The sequence below is a fragment of the Amphimedon queenslandica genome, unplaced genomic scaffold (genome assembly GCF_000090795.2).
Source record: "Amphimedon queenslandica unplaced genomic scaffold, v1.1 AMPQUscaffold_13284, whole genome shotgun sequence".
Taxonomy (NCBI): domain Eukaryota; kingdom Metazoa; phylum Porifera; class Demospongiae; order Haplosclerida; family Niphatidae; genus Amphimedon; species Amphimedon queenslandica.
The window spans coordinates 84,090-99,485 of NW_003546480.1; the positions used below are offsets into that span (position 1 = coordinate 84,090).

At 36.9% G+C, this 15,396-nt stretch overlaps 5 protein-coding genes across 8 annotated transcripts in view; 3 read left to right on the forward strand and 2 right to left on the reverse strand.

Moving 5' to 3' along the window:
• Positions 1–9,250, forward strand: part of LOC100638351 (centrosomal protein of 290 kDa-like) — a 16,882-nt gene extending 7,632 nt beyond the window's left edge. For 2 of the 3 annotated variants that reach the window (XM_019999214.1, XM_019999215.1), the window contains 15 exons: positions 668–817; positions 868–930; positions 1,056–1,172; positions 1,230–1,418; positions 1,495–1,640; positions 1,716–1,884; positions 1,971–2,114; positions 2,164–2,298; positions 2,350–2,421; positions 2,474–2,635; positions 2,688–2,813; positions 2,876–2,959; positions 3,003–3,065; positions 3,121–3,599; positions 3,655–3,927. In XM_019999214.1, coding sequence (XP_019854773.1) covers positions 668–817; positions 868–930; positions 1,056–1,172; positions 1,230–1,418; positions 1,495–1,640; positions 1,716–1,884; positions 1,971–2,114; positions 2,164–2,298; positions 2,350–2,421; positions 2,474–2,635; positions 2,688–2,813; positions 2,876–2,959; positions 3,003–3,065; positions 3,121–3,288 — 1,788 coding nt within the window. In that variant the 3' untranslated portion in view covers positions 3,289–3,599; positions 3,655–3,927. Of the gene's footprint in view, positions 1–667; positions 818–867; positions 931–1,055; positions 1,173–1,229; positions 1,419–1,494; positions 1,641–1,715; positions 1,885–1,970; positions 2,115–2,163; positions 2,299–2,349; positions 2,422–2,473; positions 2,636–2,687; positions 2,814–2,875; positions 2,960–3,002; positions 3,066–3,120; positions 3,600–3,654; positions 4,328–4,377; positions 4,687–4,728; positions 5,048–5,098; positions 5,342–5,397; positions 6,041–6,093; positions 6,360–6,413; positions 6,963–7,006; positions 7,265–7,322; positions 7,419–7,479; positions 7,597–7,647; positions 7,825–7,881; positions 8,062–8,179; positions 8,381–8,434; positions 8,618–8,685; positions 8,866–8,929; positions 9,056–9,102 lie in introns of those variants that run through there. The other variant, XM_019999217.1, reaches the window with a different exon arrangement.
• LOC109583768 (uncharacterized) lies at positions 9,145–9,744 on the reverse strand. Its single transcript, XM_019999225.1, has 3 exons — positions 9,628–9,744; positions 9,476–9,580; positions 9,145–9,392 (listed from the first exon to the last, which is right to left on the reverse strand). The coding sequence occupies exons 1-3, from the start codon at positions 9,700–9,702 to the stop codon at positions 9,234–9,236; spliced, it is 339 nt and encodes a 112-aa protein (XP_019854784.1). The 5' UTR covers positions 9,703–9,744; the 3' UTR covers positions 9,145–9,233.
• Positions 9,745–9,762: 18 nt separating this feature from the next.
• Positions 9,763–11,659, forward strand: LOC109583765 (uncharacterized). The gene is made up of 2 exons (XM_019999221.1): positions 9,763–10,233; positions 10,483–11,659. The coding sequence occupies exons 1-2, from the start codon at positions 9,838–9,840 to the stop codon at positions 11,566–11,568; spliced, it is 1,482 nt and encodes a 493-aa protein (XP_019854780.1). The 5' UTR covers positions 9,763–9,837; the 3' UTR covers positions 11,569–11,659.
• Positions 11,517–15,396, reverse strand: part of LOC100638477 (serine/threonine-protein kinase RIO1-like) — a 4,313-nt gene continuing 433 nt past the window's right edge. The window contains exons 1-2 of one of the 2 annotated variants that reach the window (XM_019999220.1): positions 13,241–13,414; positions 11,517–13,159 (exon numbers count right to left, since the gene is read on the reverse strand). In XM_019999220.1, the coding sequence (XP_019854779.1) occupies positions 11,637–13,159; positions 13,241–13,361 (1,644 nt within the window). In that variant the 5' untranslated portion in view covers positions 13,362–13,414 and the 3' untranslated portion in view covers positions 11,517–11,636. Of the gene's footprint in view, positions 13,160–13,240; positions 13,415–15,396 lie in introns of those variants that run through there. The other variant, XM_011407047.2, reaches the window with a different exon arrangement.
• LOC100638604 (wee1-like protein kinase 1-A) overlaps positions 13,456–15,396 on the forward strand; it is a 13,086-nt gene continuing 11,145 nt past the window's right edge. The window contains exon 1 of the mRNA XM_019999219.1: positions 13,456–13,481. The gene's annotated coding sequence lies outside the window, so the exon portion shown is untranslated. The remainder of the gene's footprint in view (positions 13,482–15,396) is intronic.

A 15,396-nucleotide genomic window follows, 5' to 3' on the forward strand; every position in this document is an offset into this window, starting at 1 on the left:
TCATCATGTACTGTACACTGTATTAATCATCATGTACTGTACACTGTATTAATCATCATGTACTGTACACTGTATTAATCATCATGTACTGTACACTGTATTAATCATCATGTACTGTACACTGCATTAATCATCATGTACTGTACACTGTATTAATCATCATGTACTGTACTGTATTAATCATCATGTACTGTACTGTATTAATCATCATGTACTGTACTGTATTAATCATCATGTACTGTACACTGTATTAATCATCATGTACTGTACACTGTATTAATCATCATGTACTGTACTGTATTAATCATCATGTACTGTACACTGTATTAATCATCATGTACTGTACACTGTATTAATCATCATGTACTGTACACTGTATTAATCATCATGTACTGTACACTGTATTAATCATCATGTACTGTACACTGTATTAATCATCATGTACTGTACACTGTATTAATCATCATGTACTGTACACTGTATTAATCATCATGTACTGTACACTGTATTAATCATCATGTACTGTACACTGTATTAATCATCATGTACTGTACACTGTATTAATCATCATGTACTGTACACTGTATTAATCATCATGTACTGTACACTGTATTAATCATCATGTACTGTACTGTATTAATCATCATGTACTGTATCATTGCTACAGAGTCAGTGTAGACAGGATGAAGCTGAGGTGAGTGTGCAGAGGTTAGTGATGGAGAGGGTCAGAGGAGCTGAGGAGAAACACGAAGAGAAAATGAGAGAAATGAAATCAAAAACACTTCAACTGGAAACTGAACTTGATAATGTGAAGAAGGTACATGTACACGTATTTATTTATTTATTTATTTATTTATTTATTTTTAGAAATTGAAGGAGTCTTGTTCTGAGTTTGATCGGCTCCAATCAGATTACATGATGAAGGATAACGTAATGTATACACACCATTAGCTCTTTAGTTTTACAGCACTTTATTGAGCATGTACATGCACATGTACATGTATTGTTTGATGGTGTTATGTGTAATTTGATGAGAAGTGGTCTTTCCCTCTCAGGATGTCAAAGAAAGAGAAGAGGATATTAGTAAATTGGATGAAGAGATACAGCAACTGAAGAAATCACTGAATGAATCAAAGAGATTAGAATATAACATGAGCAGAGAACTGGCACAGGTAATGAAACTTTAATTAATTGAAAATCCACGAATATTAATGATATTATTTCATTAGTTGAAGGAGAGAAATTCTTCTTCACTGGTTGAATGTGACAGGCTACACAAACGTTGTGACGTTCTTCAAAATAAAGTAGATAAGCAGAAGCAGCTGCTGGGAGAACAAGAGGAACAGCTCCACAGTTTAAGAATGAGCTCAGAGAAATCATCACCAAAACCTTCAACGATATCACAGCTGGACAATAAAGTGAGTTTGTATAATAATCCACTGACTACTCTCTCCTGTGGCCCCTCCCCCTCACCCCTCCCCCTCTCTCCCCTAGCATACTTCAATTGAAGTTGCTCGTTGGGAGGAGAGTAAGAAATGGCAGAGGAAGATTGAGACGATGAAACTGAAACTGTCGGAGAAGAACAAGGAAACAGACACACTTCAGAAACACATCACAACACTGAAGGAGTCTTTGATAAGGTGTGGCTAGTTATTAACTAGTTATTAGTAGTTATTAAGTATTATTAATGGTTATTAATGGTTATTATTCGTTAGGTACGAGAGAGAAAAGGAGGTGTTGGCCCAGAGACTAAGAGCAGCTGAAAAATCAGCAACGAAACCTCAAGACCTTGTTACTATGGAAACAGGACCTGCCCCGCCCACTCTAACGAGATCAGAGGTAGAGACTCAGCTAAGAACTGAGAACATTGAACTAGAGAATAAAGTGAGTACTGCCCCCCCCACTGTTCATTGGGTTAATGTATTGGGTTTGTAACTAATGATGGCCGGGTATTGTTTGGCGGTCTTTAGGTGGCTAGTCTGCAGCTGTCATTAAAGGAGTGGGAAGCAAATTATAATTATGATGTAGAGAAACTTAAAATTGAAATAAAATCACTAACTAACATTAATGAGGAACTGATGAAGACTAAAGAAAATAAAGTCCCACCCACAATGGTGATAATACTAATAATACATGTACGTAACATTGATTCCCTTATTATAGTGTACTAATGAAGGAGGAGGCGGGGTCCTATCAGTGGAGAGTAAGCTGAGGGAAGAGTTGCTCCAATCTAAGAAGAGACTGGCTCACCTGCAGCTCCAGCATCAACAGGTTACCATGGAAACACCACGACTAAAGGTAATTAATAATTATTAATAATTATCATAAATGATCTTGTCACTGATTCAGTCGAGAATCAAAGACCTTGAGCAGTACATTGAAGTATTGAAAGGAGCAAACTCTGAGAGAGAGAAACTAGAGGTACACAAACATGTACATGTACATGTACTTGTAATGTATTGTTGATGTGTAGTTTGAGTCAAAGGCTGGGTATTTCTCAGCTGCAGAAGTTGAGAAAACCGTTTCCTCAATGAAGAGGCTAATAGAGAAACTACAGAAAGAGAATGAGACACTGAAGACTAAAGAAAAGAAGCAGCAAAAGGGACTGCTAGAATCTGAAAACAAAAGACTAAAAGTATAATAATAATAGACTCTCTCTCTCTCTTTATTGTGTGAGTGTCCAATAGGTTGAATTAGATAAAGCTCACAAATCACTAGCAGCTTTAGGAGGGAAAAGAGCAGCTGCTAGTGGAGACCATTCACTGGCTGGACTCATCTCAGAGAATGAAAGACTAAGAAATGAACTTAGAAAAGTTAGTCAATCATGACATGTACAATGTAATACTGTACGTGTATGTACATATTCCTTTTAAAGGAGATAGAGAAAAGTGAGAAGTTATATGCTAATATATCAAAACTGAAGTCGGACAAAAGCAAACTTGAAGATGATAAAATTAAAGTAATATAATATAATATCATAATTAATGTACATGAACACTTAGTTCACTGAACCTCATCAAGAGACAGTGAGGAAAAGAGATGAACTGAAGAGAGAAAATGATAAAGTAACTATTTATAGTTGATGCTATTTATAGTATCATATCTTGTTACTATTTTTAGTTAAAAGCAGAGCTGGATTCATTTGATCCTCAGTTCTTTGAGGAGATTGAAGACTTAAAGTACAATGTTACAGTCGCTGTGCAAAAGAATGTAGAGCTAGAAGAGCAACTGAGACACTACAGCAGACAATATGGGTTCCCCCTACCTACTGGTCTAATGGCAGAATAATCCTCATCACTTACTAATGAATAATAATCAAATTTAAAAGTTAACATGAACTTATTAATGTTAGAAATGTACTGAGTGCTTAATGTTACACGGAGTAGATATACGGATTATAGCTGATAAGTGTAGCGGAGTTTTTCAAAGATTCACGGAGTCAGATTTAATAAATGGCGGTTAGAAAGGCAATTCAGAAAGTGACCAATAGAATAGTCATTGTGGACCCTAATGTTAGCTCAGAGTATGGTACTTCTCCTGTAGACGTAGCTTATAAAAGTCTGACTAAAATAATGAACGATCACAACATTATCACTAAAGTGAGTAAGGGAGAAGGTTCTCTTTATATCAAGTTTCCCTGTCCTTTGCTGTTAGGTACATAGAAAACGTTATCATGAAACTGGTACCAAAAAGACGGAGAGAATGGAGTATGAACGAGCAGTACGAGTCTACAACAGGGAAATGAAAAAGAAAATTGACTTTGTAATGAAGATGCATAAACCACTCCCACCTATTTAATGTTGCCATGACAATGCATAATGACAATAGCTATGAATATCGTTAGTATTCGCATTATTCATAATTAAGTTTCCATATATGGTCGTATTGAGTCTTGTTCCTTCCTAGACAACACAATATGAATATCAATAATAATTTGTGAAATTTGATAATTCTATCAAAAGAGGCCTACTGTTGTCAGCTTATTTGGCCCAACCCTTTCAATAGTTTAGTCTAGTTCCATATATTCCTTCAGTCCATATATTCTCCTGCATAGCAGGTCTTGTTATCAACTCAACTGTTGCTGTACTGCAATACTGCCCTACCTGCAACTGGGCATTGATCTTGTATTAGCTAAGTGATGGAGATGAGTATTTTAAAGATTTTCTTGCTGTTCTTCTTGGCTGGTTGTGTCTCTTCTGCTAGTTTGTTTCCCTATGGAGTGAGTGCTGGTGACAGTGAACTACCTCCTAATGATGATGGAAGCATAGGGCCACTCAACTTCACTTATGGATTCATATTCTATGGAACTACATACACTACCTTCTATGTAAGACACTGGACCAATTAGTTATAGTTATTACACTTGTATATCTGCAGGTTAATACTAATGGTGTTATATCATTCATAGCTCCAGTACATGCTTACAACCCTCAGCCATTCCCACTGGATAACTCTCCACTCATATCTCCATTCTGGGCTAATGTAGACATCAGATTACCTGATGGATATGTACCTGGTTCTCCCAGAGGTCACGTGTGGTACAGAGCTACCAGTGATATCTCTACTGTACTGAGTGTCAGAGAAGAAGTGATCCAATACTTCAGTAATGATCAGGACTTTGTACCTAATGAGATACTAATAGCTACTTGGGATAATGTTGGATATTATAACAAGAAAACTGACAAGGTTTGTACTGTATTGACTCTATTATTGTTAGCACTCCTTTAGACCAATACATTCCAGTGTGTACTAGCAACAAATGGAGTTACATCATACGCAATGTTCCTATTCCCTGAAGGAGGTATCAACTGGTACTCTGGTGACGCCAGTGGAGGTACTGGAGGTATCAATGGTACTCCGGCTCAGGTGGGACTCAATAAAGGTGATGGGGTTACCTATCATGTACTGAATGTATCTTCAACCCCTGATGTCATTAATGTGGAGGATTATACCAACATCACTGGAGCCCCTAATGGTTTCTATATTTGGAATGTGAATGATGGTACTAGTGGATCATCCTGTGATACTACTAATAATGATATTACTGGTACATAATGATATTATTTATAATTGTTTTATTAATTTATTTATTTAACAGTGCTCATATCACCGAACAGTGGTAATGAGTTAGGTGGTACTCCAGTTACAGTGAAGGGTCCCTGTTTCAATGCTACTGATAATATTACTTGTTTATTTGGTGATGCTTCAGTACCTGGTGCTATAGTGTCTATTAACACTGCTTTATGTGTATCACCATTGTTGAACACTACAGTAACTTCTGTTGAGTTTGTACTTAGGAGTAATGGGAGTAATGTTGGAAGCACTGCTATTTTCTATTTTAGTAAGTTATTTGTGATAATAATTGTCAGTAATTTTTTGTTTTTTGTATACTTGTAGATTCTTTCTCTGATCTTGCTGATGTAAGAATGGTCACTGATGATAATAATATTACAGTTAATGCTGGAGACAGCATTACACTTCAGTGGACCAACTCTTCATTACTTCCACTTGTTAATGAGAGTCATTATGACATTGACATTGAGTTTTACTGGTTAGACATTAAGTTTGGCATTATTCCTAATCCAACTGATATGGACAATGCTGTATTATCATCTTCATCTACTGATGCAACTGGTTTAGCTAATGATGGCAGTGTTAATGTTATTGTACCTTCTATTTCTGGAAATAACTTTCCATTCGTTCCAGTTTTTTTCAAAGTCACAGTTAATGTCAGTAGCAGTTCATCTAGTAATCAGTACATATCAGCACTGAAGGCATTGTACAGTGATGGTACCAGTAATAGAGTTGGTATATGGTCTCATGTTATTGTGTGGAAAAATAGGGACGATTGTCCTGGTTTTATTAACACTTGGGTTCCAAGCACATTGCAACCACCACCAACGTGTCCTTGTAATATAAATCAGGCTAATCTTCCTGGTAGTGGGTTTGAACCTGATGTATCTCCAGGTAGAAGAATAATGGATCAATACCTTCATCCTACTGCTAGCCTTTGTTATAGATCAACTGGATTTTTTAATGTGTAAGTACGCCATTGATTAACGATAGTTGTATTGTCTTTACTCTTTATCATAGAACATCCTCTTTCATAAGCAGAAATTCCACTGCAAAACAGCAATGTTGCTACAATAGTAATGGCAGTTTAATTCTTGGAAGATATGGAGGACATGAGCTGAGAAATATTCCTGAAAATCAACCAGCTGTACTCTCTTATGCTAACGAATTCACTGACAATATTGTTCCTTTTATTCGCTATTGTTTATTGACTGGTTGTGATTGTTCAACTTTTGAATCATATCGTCCTTCAAGTAACTGCTCTGGATTTTCAGTTCAGCCATCAAGTAAGCATACGATTACAACAGCAGTATAAGTAACTATATTGACCCATTCGTTAGGTTTCATGTATGGAGACCCTCATTTGTTAACACTGGATGGTCTTCAGTACACATTCAATGGAAGAGGAGAGTTCATTCTAATACAAACAGTCAATAACCTGCTAACAGTTCAAGGAAGAATGGTCCCCATATCCAACACTAACAGTGCACCAGCCAATGGCACAGTATTCAGCTCTATAGTAGCTAAGGAATCAACATCAGACACTGTTGAGTTCCAGTACAGTTTCATTGGACTAAGAGCTATTGTTAATGGAGCATGGGTTATAATAGACACTGGCCTACCTGTCCATTATAATAATGTAACAATAAGGAATAATGGTAACAATACCTACACTGCTGTATTCAGTGATGGAGTCAATATCATAGTGAAACAGGAACATGACTACCTATCATTAGTTAGTGTGAGTTTACCTGATACATATAGACACATCACCAGTGGATTACTGGGTAGATTTGATGGAAATTCTAATAATGATCTTGAGCCAAGATATGGAGAATTACCACGTGATCCAACAAACCAACAAATACACTACTTCTTTGGAATGACTTGTGAGTTTTATACGACTATTATTATTTATTACTTATTCCTATAGGGATCATTAACAGTTCTTCAAACTCTCTATTCACTTATGATTCTACTCATAACTTCAATAATTATTATGATCCTGACTTCATTCCAGCCTTCTCTCCCCAGTTCAATGATACTGCATTAGAATCAATGGCCACTGCTCTGTGTGGTACTAATGCTGCATGTCTCTTTGATATTGCAGTAACTGGTCGTATTGACATTGGAATGAGTACCATTCAGCAAGTAGAGACCATTGAAGAGATTAAAATTAACAGTCAACCAAGTTAGTTAGTTAGTGATCAGTTTAACTTTTAGTATTTTTAATTCTTTCTCTCTTTCAGTTGTATGTGATCCTCCTTGTATGAGAGGTGCTTGTGTCAATACTGATACTTGCTCCTGTCCTTATGGCTATAATGGACCTCTCTGCCAAAATATAAGTAAACAATTTTATACATTATTTACTTGTTTATTTATTTATTTATTTATTTTATTGCGTAGTAACTTTTGAATGTGGTCCAGGTAATCCATGTCAAAACAATGCCAGTTGCTACCGGCAGTTATACACTTCTTATTGTACTTGTGAGCCACCATATACTGGAACTTACTGTGAAACAGGTTAATGACAGCTAGTACTCATTAATAATGATACCTCCTTTATCTTCATAGCTGATTGTGAAGCACCAGAAGAAGCAGTCCATCCATTACTAGTGACATACAATGGTACATTAACTGGATCAGTTGCAGTCTATACCTGTACTGATGGATATGCACTGGCTGGTAATGATACAACTAGTTATTGTGATGAAGATGGAGAATGGACAGATATTGATGCAGAATGCATTGGTAAGGAATTAATAGCAACAACAACAATAATAATAATAATAAACTTTATATTCTTAGTTGATTGTGGTAATCTCTCTACAAACTCCCTCCAGTTGATAGTGTCCTATAGTTCTACATTGTTGCATTCTGTTGCTCAGTATAGCTGTGCTCAGCCTGAGTCTTACCAACTGATTGGTGACAGTCAGAGAGTGTGTACAGATAATGGTCAATGGAGCAATGACCCACCATATTGTCAAAGTGAATTTTATTACATTTTCTGATGCATATTGATGTATTTATGCTCTTTATGGCTTATAGCAATGTTTATAGCAGTACAATAATTTTATTAATTTATTAATTCTTTATAATGACACAGTGATAATTCATCCAGTTGATTGTGGTTCCCCTCCATCAGTTCACAATGTACCTTACCTAACTGTTACTACCAGCAGTGGTACACTGGAAGGATCAATAGCTACTTACTCTTGTACTAATGGACGCATACTGCAAGGGAATACTAACAGTGTTTGTCTCTCCTCTGGAATGTGGTCCAATGTTGAACAAAGACGCTGTCTCAGTTAGTACAAGCTGTATATTTTAAATGAATGTCATTATTATTTCATATCAATAGATGATTGTGGGGTCCCTCATATAAATGATACATGTCTTAGATACAATGTATCAGCTACTACTGAAGGATCTGTATTGAAGTACTTCTGTCTAACGCCACAGTGCAGGCTTGACGGGAATGAAGTATCCACTTGTCTTTCTAATGGCAGCTGGAGTGGATTAAGACCATCTTGTATTAAACTGGGTAAGACAACATAATGTCCCCACATACCACAAACTGTCAGTGATTGTATTGTTATGATGTTATTTTAGAGGACTGTGGTCCCCCTCCATTGTTGAATTATGGTCTATCAGTCACCTACAATCATACTTATGCTGGTTCTGTTGCTACCTATTACTGTCAAGAGAGCAATGCTGAACTAATTGGTGATAATGTAACAGCTCTGTGTACTGATGATGGAGAATGGGAAGGAGATCAACCAGTTTGTACTGGTAAGAAGAGTTATCATATGTATACAGTATGTCAGGTCTTTATTCTATCCCCTATGTATACCAGAACCAGTAAATGATAATGCTGGTATATATATAGCAGTAGGGACTACACTTGGTGTACTGTTAGTAGCTTTAATAATTGGGATACTAATAGGGACTGTAGTGATCTTCTCATTCAACAGATTTAAAGGTAATAGAAATAATAATAATAATGTATTTTATTATTCCTATTTTTAGCAACTTTTAATGTTCAAAAGGAACATCTTGAACTAAGCGAAATTTGAACAAAATTTTTTAATTACTACAAAACCCCAAACTTTTTTACTATTTTGTGTGATAACAATAATTAAATTTTGTCTATATTATAGTTATTTCCTCAACTTCATTAGCTCTTCAATAAACTCGTTAAGCTCACAATCAGCAGGGGCATCAGGAATGTAACTCAGTAGGTTTACTTGAGGTGGAAAGGTCATCACGGCAGCTTCTTCAAGATAAACCAGAAGCACTTTATCGCCATCTACCTTTATCTAAGAAATAAAATTAAAAATACATTTAAAAACAATGCAGTTATTTAAGTACTAATTGGATCAAATTCAACAGTTCCTGTTACTTTGACACAATCCTCTTTCATCATGTCATTGTATCGATCAGTGAAGGTCACCACCTCAAATATGGTGAACTCTCTACGGAGCAACTCTTCAAGCTTTGGTTTAGCCTTTTCCTTAGCAATAGACTATAATGATCAGTTGCATTCATGTATACCTGTTCTGCTACGACTTGTATGCGTTTGTGGGCAGCTTGGACGGGAGAAAAACCACCAGGCAATTGAGCAGCCATGAATAGAATTTGCACGGAAAGGAGGAGTGGCTGATAAACCACGCCCATTTTATAGTACAGGAAATTTTAAATTCATGTACTCTAATCCGCCTGACTAATATCTATGCCCATTTGGGAAACGCTAACTCGCCAGAAATGGAAGGCGTTTTTCGAAGGCATCGCCTTTTACTAACTTTCCTCTGCTGTTTAATGGCTGCTCTGCTGTTAACTATCCTTTGGTATCCTGATCACTTTTCTACCAGTAGGAAAGGTACACAACAGTCAGGGATTGAAGGAGATATCATACAACATGAGGAGTCTGCCTTGTTCTCACCTAAAGCCCTTGATGTCCAGGATATTCCTCCAGCATCAGTCACTCACAAACCAGACCCTCCGACTGGAAAGCCTCCTAAACTAGAAAAGCCTTCCAAACCTAAAAGCCCTGGTTCTTTAGCACCAAATAGAACTGAAGTGAATGAGGCTCTCTATCCTGATACTACAGTAGAGAAGGAATGGATTAGCATTGAAGATAGTTCTAACGGACTAACACTGGTTAGTTTTTAATATTTGAGGCGAGCATGAGTGGGGAAGTCCCTCTCAAGAGCTAGATTAGAATCATTTTATTTTAGTTTTGTTTTACAATTTTATAGCTCACGGTTGCCCCCTCATGTTTATTCACCTAGTACATTCTACAAACAGTTTATTTACTAAAGTACATCATTTTCATTGATGCATAGCATGACTTAAACTAGTCATTTCCTTGTAACTGCTATTTGTATATTTTACTCAATTTTACTTTAGGCTCGTAGGACAGTTTATTATGATACAAGGAGCTCATTCTCTCCATCTGTTGTTATCATTGTTCTTCACAATCATGAGAAACAACCAAATCTTCCTAAACTTTATGCTAAAGTGACTGGCCAGAGTTCATGCAGTGCTGTTGAGCATTGGAAGCAAACTGGGAATGTTGTGAAATCACCATGGTATGAAGTAACCCTTAGTCACGTGTATAGAATACAACTAAATCAAAGACCAGAGTCTATACAACTATCAAAAGATAGTCAGTGCAACAAACTGTTACCTTTAATGCCTGTCTTTAAAGCAAAGGAAGTAAAGAAGAAATACACATTCACAACTTGCATACAGAAAGCTCTTTATGATGACATCCAACCAGCCGAAGTTGTCAATTTTATAGAATTGAACAGAGCACTAGGTTCCTCAATGATAACAATTTACTTTCACAGAAACCTGAAAGCAAAAGATGCAATATACAAGGCAATAGAGACCTACATAAAGACTGGGTATGTTGAGGTACTAGGATGGTCACTAGTTGACGGATGGCTGGGTCAGGTTTTTGATGTAGCACTTTCAGCTTCAGCTACTGAATGTGTGTACCGACACATGGCCATATCAGAATACATGGCACTACATGATGTGGATGAGTTTTTAATACCCATGAAACATGAAGACTGGTTTGGAATGTTAAATGAATTAAAAAACAAAAATGATTTATCAAAATATGCTAGTCTATCATTTGCAAATTCACTGTTTCAGGAGAAAGAAGAGGCAGGTCCCAAAATGGAGTGTGTTGTTCCGATTTATTTCAAACGATATTTGAGAGATGATAATCCCAAAACATCTCATCCTAAAGTGATGGTTAATCTCAATATTACAATAACAGCTTATTGTCACGACATAAAGACATGGAAAGACGGAGCAGAAAAAGAGCTACTGGTCCCATTTGAAATTGGTCTCCTCTTCCACTATAGGAAACAACTTGGACATCGAGTTAATGTTGCTCAAAGATGGAAGCATGATACCATTGTCAATAAATATATGGATACTGTAATCGCTGCACTTAGGAAAAACTCATGCATCACAAAATAAATACAATTAATATCAGTAATAATATTTATTATTATCATTTTTTCAATTATTAATAACATTTTAACAAGCTATTTCTTTGACTGTTTTTGTCTGGCAACCTTCTCCTTTCTCTTCTTAATGTGTTTTGGTATTTTGTTCTTCCTCTTTTCTCTCTTTTCTTTCTTCACCGTCTCCTTGTGCTCCTTACGCTGTCTTGATATTTCCTCTTTACTTGGCTTCTCTCTCTCCTCCCAGCAATCACCAGAGACACTCTCCTCATCATTAGAACTGTCATCAGTATTGCTGATCTGTGATGAATCATCTCCACTCTCTTGATCAACATTAGCACTTTCCTGATATAAATCATTGATTTCTTGATCACGAACATTGTTAAAATCACTCTTATTCTCTTCGCCGTTTTGAAGCAGTTGTGGTACTAGTAGTGTGCCAGAGAGATCAGGTTTCAAACCAGTTATGGTCTGATAAGCAATGTCAGTCTTACTACCAGTTTGAGCTTCAGATACATCACTCTCATAACGAGATACTTCATGCAATGATTGTGGTATGTATATATTCTTAAAAACAGCATCATCAACCTGATCTTCATTGGTACCTTTCTCTTCTATTGCTCTTTTCTGTGCCTCTTCAATATACTGGTCAATATTATCAACTGTTACTGTACCGTCAGTGACAAAATCAAATAGAGATTTAACATTCATTACTGCTATACCTTTTTTACGAAAGAACTCAGTGACGTTGGTACAGTCCTTCCTTAAAAATTCTAGAGCATGAGGGTGATCATGTTCAACGGATTGAGACACATCAATGATATAGAGACAGCCATTAGCTGTATCATACAACATGTTATATTCACTGAGATCAGCATGAACCAGCTTACAGGACCAGAATAATTTACGAATTATCAGGACACACTCCAGGTATAGCTCCCTTGCTTCTTTATCAGTTATATTAGCGTCTTTTAGTTTAGGGTGTGGCCAACCACCAGACCCAAGGAAGCTCATCACTAGAACGTGACCACGAAGGATTATCGGACGAGGACAAGCGATTCCGTTTTGATGAAGACGAGACAAATTACGCATTTCCTTCTCTGCCCACAGTCTGACCATCTTCCGTGGGTTGTGCCTGGAATAACCATGACGAAACCGATACTCCCCGTTAACATACCTATCCCTATCCTTGAATATCAATATGGAGGTCTTGTATACTTTAACAGCACACGGGCCAGTTGCACTGTCAGCATAATAAACATTGGCCTCTTTACCAGTACTGACACACCCACTTATGTTGCTTAGCAATCCGCGGCTCAGTAACTTGAATAGTATCATCCTAGTCCGAGGGTCTAGGACCTGCTCTGTGGTCGCTCGGTCGGATTTATCTTTAGATCGGACCCTCAAGGACTCGGTTTTACGACAAAGACCTTCCAGTGCATTGAGACTGGAGGATGAAAGGGCCGGGGCATAGGAGCCGAGGTTGATGAGGTTCTCGTACTTCCTGAGAGGATTGTTGGAGCAATGTGAGGTGCCCCTTGCAGCGTTTGGATTAGACTGAGTCTCTCCTTTCTTCATTGCATTGTATTTCTTTGTGAAATCAGCTAATGAAAATAAAACAATGATTAATTAATGGGTGTGGCTAATTTATAATATAAACTGCAAGCATTGTCAATGTTCCTTACCAGTTTCCTCTTCAAAATGCCACCCAATATCATCCTCTTCTTCCTTCTCCTCTCCCTCACTGCTCTGGCTGTAGTATGCATCAAATTCAAGAGCCTTTTCCTTCACTTTTGTGTCCGCCATGACAGAATGAACGGCTGTAAGTTCCCGGGATATTCGGGATAACCCGGGAAAATGACCTACTGCGCATGCCCAGTTCCTAATTAGATCTAATTATTCAAAATGGCGGGTCATATGAAGAAGGTAATTGACTCGTGTATAGCTTATTTTGATATTTCTGTTCTTCTCTTTCATTTTATTTAGACATGGAGGAAGGATTGAGCTCTATTTTATCAGTGCCTGACCGTCAGAGTGCCTCTCTCTCCAGCCGCTACCTTCTAAAGCCTTCAAGACAGGCACAGCATGGCCAGTTACAAATGGAGGCCGTTAAGAAGAAGCTTTTTGAAGGAGAAGAGGAGGAGGAGAATGGAGATCATGATAATCACTGGATTGATGGACAGACTCATAATGGAAGCCAAGTAAGTGATTGATAATGAAACACATGAATACACATGTACATGTGATTAATTAATAATTAATTAATTGATTATTAATTAAACTAATTAATTGATATTGTATTTGTTGTTGTGCTGCTGGTGTGTATTATCAAACTGGTTGTCACGGTAATGTTTACGTTGTGATAGGTCCATGTTTGTTTAGTGATTGTGGATAATTTTTTTTTCAAGCAATGAATGTAATACTATATAATTATTAATTGTGTAATATTGTAATATCAGAGACTCTTGAGATATTTTTCTGTCTCATCAGAATCTTCAATTATCCCAGGTGCATACCATGCTTTGAGATGAAAACCTAGCTCTTTCATTCTCCTCAATCCTTTTTCATTTCTTGGACGTTCTTTTTTCCATATCTTTCCAATGTATATAGTTGGCTTGTTAGGCTTACTAGCAAAATGGTTGATAAGTTTATTAGCACATCTTCTACGTTTACTATTACAAGGTGAGTTCTTGATCCAGATAGTGTGTATATTCAAAACATTATCATCTCCTGTCTTTTCTATAAATACTTGTTCAGCATGCTTATTAAGTTCACTCCAGTATATAAGCCCTTCATTGGTATATAGTAATGTTCCAACCTTTTTTCTAAATGCAAGTTCAGCTGCTTCATGTTCTGACTCACATCTACTGCCCGTCTGTTTTATTCTATTATTATTTTGCTTTAACCCTATAAGAGATTGTCCTTTTGTGTTCTCTGATTGAGATGAATTTTCTTCTACAACTGGTCTTCTATTTTGCTGGGGATCTGCTGGTGAGTCTGGTTCAGGTGTCACTGAGGCATTATTTATTGTATCAATAGATGGTACATCTGTTTGTTCGTATGTACTGGTACTGCCTGTCTGTATTATTCTGTTTTTTGCTCAAGAGGGTCTCCTTGTATGTTCTTTGATTGGTTTCTTGTTGATGGATCTTCCTCTCCTACTACTGGTATTCTATTATGCCATGGATTTACTGGTTCTTGTATCATTGAGGCACCATCCTTTGATTGATTAATATTAGTAGTTGATATTTGTTCTTTTCTTGCTACATTGCTGCTATAGTTTCCTTGTACTTGAATGTCAAGTCTTCTATCATGTCCTGCATTAGTGGTATCTTTAATTGCAACTTCTTTTTTTGCTTCAAGACAACTGCTATTGTTTTTTCTTTCTGTTAATTCTATCCCAGGCCTGGCTTCTTCTTGACTGGAGACCCTAGCAGGACCAACTCTAGTACTCTCATCAGTAGTACAACATACACATAGATATCTTCTAATAAATTGCCTTATGCCCATTTTACTATTATAAGATAATTTAGGATTGTTATCTGCTGATGGAGCACTGCTGATGCATTATTGTTCATGAATACTTTCACCTCAGTATTGCTGGCTTAGGATTAGGGTTGGGCAATATACCGTGAAGTCGATATTATCGCGGTAATTATTGCATCGATATATTGTATCGCATTCTTTTTCCTCCGTGATATTATCGCTATGAACGATATATCGCCCACGTGGCATAATTGCGCATGCGCAATGTACTTTGGGTGTTAATTAGAAAGTAAATTAAAATGGCAACTCCACATGGTGGTCCTCACTCAGGCCGTGATGTTGACCAATTAGTAGA

What these genes read in the sequence shown, in the direction of transcription:
- LOC109583765 (XM_019999221.1), top strand. Translation starts at nt 9,838, where the DNA reads ATGGAAGGCGTTTTTCGAAGGCATCGCCTTTTACTAACTTTCCTCTGC. An exon ending in GTTCTAACGGACTAACACTG is followed by an intron (nt 10,234 to 10,482) that starts GTTAGTTTTTAA and finishes ATTTTACTTTAG; the next exon opens with GCTCGTAGGACAGTTTATTA.
- LOC109583768 (XM_019999225.1), bottom strand. Translation starts at nt 9,702, where the DNA reads ATGGCTGCTCAATTGCCTGGTGGTTTTTCTCCCGTCCAAGCTGCCCAC. An exon ending in TACAAGTCGTAGCAGAACAG is followed by an intron (nt 9,581 to 9,627) that starts GTATACATGAAT and finishes GCTAAGGAAAAG; the next exon opens with GCTAAACCAAAGCTTGAAGA. An exon ending in TGAAAGAGGATTGTGTCAAA is followed by an intron (nt 9,393 to 9,475) that starts GTAACAGGAACT and finishes TTTATTTCTTAG; the next exon opens with ATAAAGGTAGATGGCGATAA.